Source organism: Echinococcus granulosus (assembly GCF_000524195.1).
Source record: "Echinococcus granulosus chromosome Unknown EG_S00012, whole genome shotgun sequence".
In the NCBI taxonomy this organism is placed as follows: domain Eukaryota; kingdom Metazoa; phylum Platyhelminthes; class Cestoda; order Cyclophyllidea; family Taeniidae; genus Echinococcus; species Echinococcus granulosus.
Window position 1 is genome coordinate 1123544 of NW_020170392.1, and position 4809 is coordinate 1128352.

General features: G+C 44.3%; 2 protein-coding genes across 2 annotated transcripts in view; both read right to left on the bottom strand. All coding sequences in view use genetic code 11, as the record gives it.

Moving 5' to 3' along the window:
- EGR_02676 (hypothetical protein) overlaps positions 1 to 659 on the bottom strand; it is a gene marked incomplete at both ends in the record, with an annotated part of 1118 nt that extends 459 nt beyond the window's left edge. Inside the window, one exon of the mRNA XM_024491925.1 lies at positions 611 to 659. Coding sequence (XP_024353740.1) covers positions 611 to 659 — 49 coding nt within the window. The remainder of the gene's footprint in view (positions 1 to 610) is intronic.
- A 558-nt stretch (positions 660 to 1217) lies between these two features.
- On the bottom strand, positions 1218 to 1806 carry EGR_02677 (hypothetical protein; the record flags this gene model as incomplete). Its single annotated transcript, XM_024491926.1, has 3 exons — positions 1218 to 1404; positions 1452 to 1615; positions 1699 to 1806. 3 exons carry the CDS (start codon positions 1804 to 1806, stop codon positions 1218 to 1220), a joined length of 459 nt encoding a protein of 152 aa, XP_024353741.1.
- Positions 1807 to 4809: the final 3003 nt, after the last annotated feature.

Sequence of the window (4809 nt, forward strand, 5' to 3'; positions counted from 1 at the left end):
GCCAGATTTGAAAAAAATAGGAGCTCTCGTCAGATGGCCTCAGCAATTCTTACCACATACTCTCCAATACAATCACCACATCTCCTCCTCCCTCTCCACACACCTCATTCTCCTTGTGTTTATCACCAAACAGGAAGTTCAACTAGTTGGACTTCATTCATTCATGTCGATTAATCATGCGCCAAGGCTCTCAACACGCACCATGTATCGTCCACTAATTTGCTGATCACGATCTACCGGTGAGGACCGTTGGTCAACACGTCAATTTGGTTCAGTTTATTCGAGCTTTCGGATCCTCCAACGGTTCGCCAATGTGAGTGGTGCCGGATTCAGTCGACAGGATCGAAATGCAATGCAAAAAAGGAAAGAAGTGGGGAATCCGTTCCGAGTGTATCTGTTGTCCCAGTTTTGAGGTGGACACAGTGTGTGCCAGCATCAAGTGGGCTGTCAATCAGGCCCCTCTGGGTGGTGTCTGTGAGAAGGCTTGGATGCACCTCACGAGTTCGAATCGCTAGTCGAAGAGGTTAGGCAAATACTCTAGCACCCCTTCCGACTGACTGATTGTACAGACGAGTGACAGAATAGACAAATTGCTCATATGGGTTATTACTCACATCATCATCATCATCATCATCATCATCATCATCATGCCGACGCATGCGACTCATTCGTATCATGGATGAGAGTGTGGGTAATTCAGTCTGCTCACACTGCCACCTCCTTTCACTTACACAAACATCCCTTCTAATTACGACTTGCTTTCACCGAAAACTGTCAGTCGAGTGCTCCATGTGCGAAGGTGTTGCTGTCAGCGTTTATTGACACGTATTACACGTGGTGATGCTGATGCAAGTGACTTGCTACTGCTCACTCAGACTCGGTGTATCTCTTCTTTGACTTGCGCTCATCAAGCTCACATGCTTCCCCTTCCTTGAAAAGCAAACACGACAGGACGCTCTCATCGCCACATAGTGCATGATGGTCAAGGCTTCTGACTATTCGGTGGTCGGTGGGTCGTTTCATCAAGTCACAACGGAATGCATGACCTTCCTCGATAGTGAAGGTGACTGTTGCGCAAAACCATCACGCATTGTGCTACAAATGCTCCGTAACATATATGAAGGCTGGAATTGCGCTATTTTCATCCAACATCGCGTCCCATCCACACGAGATATTCTTGCTCTTCACCATAAATCCACCATTAGATTGCCTCCAGATCAGACAATGGTTGAGATTGCATGGTGCCATGATGAACGAGTGCTGCAACGCAGCTCTTGCATTTGCAACCTCCAGTTCACGGCCAGCTGCACATTCCAAGGTGCCGAAACCACCCACCACACAGTGGCCAGCAGACCATCAATAGAGCCTGATGACAGTTTGGTCGATTGTGAGGCAGTTGTCAGGCTGCGAACAGGAGCAAGACAAACACTGTCGCAATTCTTTGCATCAACCTGACGCATTCATCGCCCACGGTCACGACGAAGTTGGACATTCGAAGTGCACGTACACGAAACACGGGTGGTCGAAAGTGGCAGGCGGTGTTGCAGGTAACCTCTAACCTGTATAAACGAATGAGGTCCCACCTACATTCAATTGCTCCACTGACGAAACTCCACTTTTGAAGCAACAATGAAGTGGAATGGTGGCACGTGTGCACAGCACCTGCTCAAATAAACAAACAACTGAGCAAACACTGACCAACACAGTCTCGATTTTTGACTGACTTGATATCCGCTGACACTCAGCAGCGTTACTCATGTCACCTCGAGGCACCCTTCGCAGCACATGTGGTGGCCCACACTTCATCACTCGTAGCAACGCTGTACTTTTGAAGTGATCACCCTTAAGAATACGTATCTAGGCAACATCATTGCGTTTTCCCTCTGAATTAATGTATCCTCCAAAGCCAAGCTTAGGAAACAACACAGCGTAAACTGAAAGAATCCTCTCAAGTCACACGGTTACACTTCAGAACATCTCCGTTTCGAGTTTGATACTGTTAGTCCAAATTATAAACAACTATCAGACATGCATTCAGCTTATCACAGGTCATGGATGCCTTGTAGCATCGGCACCGCAATCATCGGCCTATGCATAGACTCACATCTCACCTCGTTTCAGGCAGCAACTCAACTCCTGCACAGTGTTGAAGCTCAATTGATGAGTGACGGTTACAAAGTGGCAGCGACCCGATGTAGGGAAGTCTGAAGACAGGCCTACCGATGACTATGTGTAGACGTGATTGCCTCCACTCATTGCATGAAGTGATCCACCCTCACAGATCAGCTTGAAATGTCATTTACACACCAAACATGGGTTTGCTTCCAAAGGACAGGGGATGGTGACAATTCATTCGTCGTTCCCCAAGTTGCATGATGATCGTCACAACCGCACTGGAGTACGTGCACCATTAACCACTTGAAGGTGGTGTACTTGGCGTACTTGGACTACGTTTTAAAGTCCAACACGTATGACGGATATTACAAAAGTCCAGTTTCACCTACCCAGCTACTTCAACGCCCCCTCCCTCCCTCCACCTCCACAGTCTACTTACTTGAATGGCAAAAACGCACTCACAAGTTTGCACAGCGCATGTGCAGTGTTGGGTAGTTGTGGAGTGATGTGAGCACATTATTAAAGAAGCCATAAAAGGCAGTTCGTTTAGCTAATCAGAGCAAAGCCATTCTATAAAATGCCTAAATACAACTATCCGTTGGATGTGTGATCAGCAAACAATAAGGCTATGGTTTGAGCAGTGTGTTCTGGTGGGTAGAGAGCAGTGAGATGTTGGCAAGCGGCCTCTCTACTGAATCCTTACTGGTCATTTGTCAAATGTTCCAGTGATTCAGACAAAGTAGGAACTACAAAGGAGGTATCAAATTATTTCCACTGTGTCACAATCAGACTGCCCATCCATCAGCTCGACTCCATTTGCCTCGTCCCTACTCACGGATCAAGTTGGCTCAATCTGGCCATCATGGCAATTTTAATTGCGATGTACTTTCATCCCGGCCAAGCCAATTTTGCGTCCTCTGGCTAACCAATGGAGATATACGCATAATTATGCACCTGGGATAGCATGACCAACTGACGCAAAGTAACTCACATGAGACAGTTAAATTGCGATTGGAGACCACACTAGCTGTCGCATTCCTCCAGTGCATTTATTGTTTTGTTTGACTTTGTGGGAGTCATAAAACCGTGCTGCCGCCTCCTCCTTCTCCCCAGTCTTTTTTTAATTTTAGGTCCCTAATTTCGGTCCATATTCGCAGCCTGTTCACAGACCGCTGTGAACACTTAATCACTTGTTTTTTTTTAAAGTAGAAGTACTTGCTATGTTTATCGGAGTCATTACCATCCTGCCTTCTCAGTAATTTTTTCGTTCCAAGCAACCATCCTTTTATTTCCTCGGGAGTAAAATTATTCACTTTTGTGTCTGCCCAATGCTGGTCATGGATTTATGTTACTCCTGTTTCGCTGCTTAAAAATGTTCCACGCGTTTTTTAAACGAAATTGGCAACTACAAAGTGGGCGCTGGCTATGAGATTTTGTTTTAAGAGAATGGTCAAAGCCTTCCGATAGTGTATCAGGTACAACAAAAGGTACATTGTTAAGGTGATTTTCTTTGCTTTTCTCGATGAGAATGACTTTACCAAAGAAAAAACACAATGCACTAAAAAATCAAAGGAAACGCTTAGCTGTGTCACTACTTTGTTGTTTTAAAACGCCAAAGGATCAGTTGATACTGCTTTTAGTAATATTGATTCAAGAACAGTTTTCCTTTAGTAAGAGCCCTCGAAATAAGTAAGAGGCGTTTGATGATTCGGCTTGACGTGGGTAGATAATGTACCGACAGTGGCCTAGTTCTTGTATGACCAGTTTGGATTTTAAATTTGGTCCTTTTCTGATAATCTTGCGGTATTTTCATTGTAGAATAGCTATTTAACGAATGATTAAACAAAAAATCGGAGCACCTACACATTGATACACACAGCCTCCAGAGCTATGATTGATTACAATGGAAGGCCGTTGAGAAAATGGTTGTATGTGTATGTATTTGTGTTTGCATTCCTCGTGGTTTGGTATGGAAAAAGTAGCAGCACCCCACTTAAGGATAATTATTTACTGCAATGTGAACAGAACTTTTTTTATCCAGGCTACAACCCTCCAGTGTTCATCAGGCCGGCACCATAATAAGGCTATTGGTGTTGGGTGAAAAGTGGCCTTGAAAGTGCATTAAATGATCCATTGGTCGAAGGGACATCAGGGCCAATAGAAGGGTAAGAATTTCTCAACACAAAAAAGGAAACAAATTAAAAAAGATAGTAAAAAAAGACGGACAAGAATACGGGAGCAAGAAATGAATTAATTCGCAAATTGTTGCTTTTGATTTTATACCTGCATTAGTACAGTACATGAGACGTTGCCTATGCTCAACCCTTGATAAATTATTAATACAATCGAAGCAAAGTAGCCCTGTTAGGGAGTAATGATAATTGTTAAATATGCACGCCTTGAAATTGCCAATAGCCCTTTAAGGTGTCAGGAATTGATTAGGAAAGCACTCAAAGGGCATGAGCAATCGTACCCTTAGTATTAATATTGGGAGAAAGGATGACTTTGAGTCGATTTTGGAGCGGTTGAAGTGACATTAATTGACGGAAGGTTGAGAGGAGGTATATCGAGTGCATCAGAGTAGGCATTTGGAAGTAGCCTTCTTAAGTGCCCAATTCCACCAATCGCAGCTTGTATTTCACCTCCATGTCCTCCAGACCACCAAACCGACAGATTTGCGTGCCTTGTGTAATG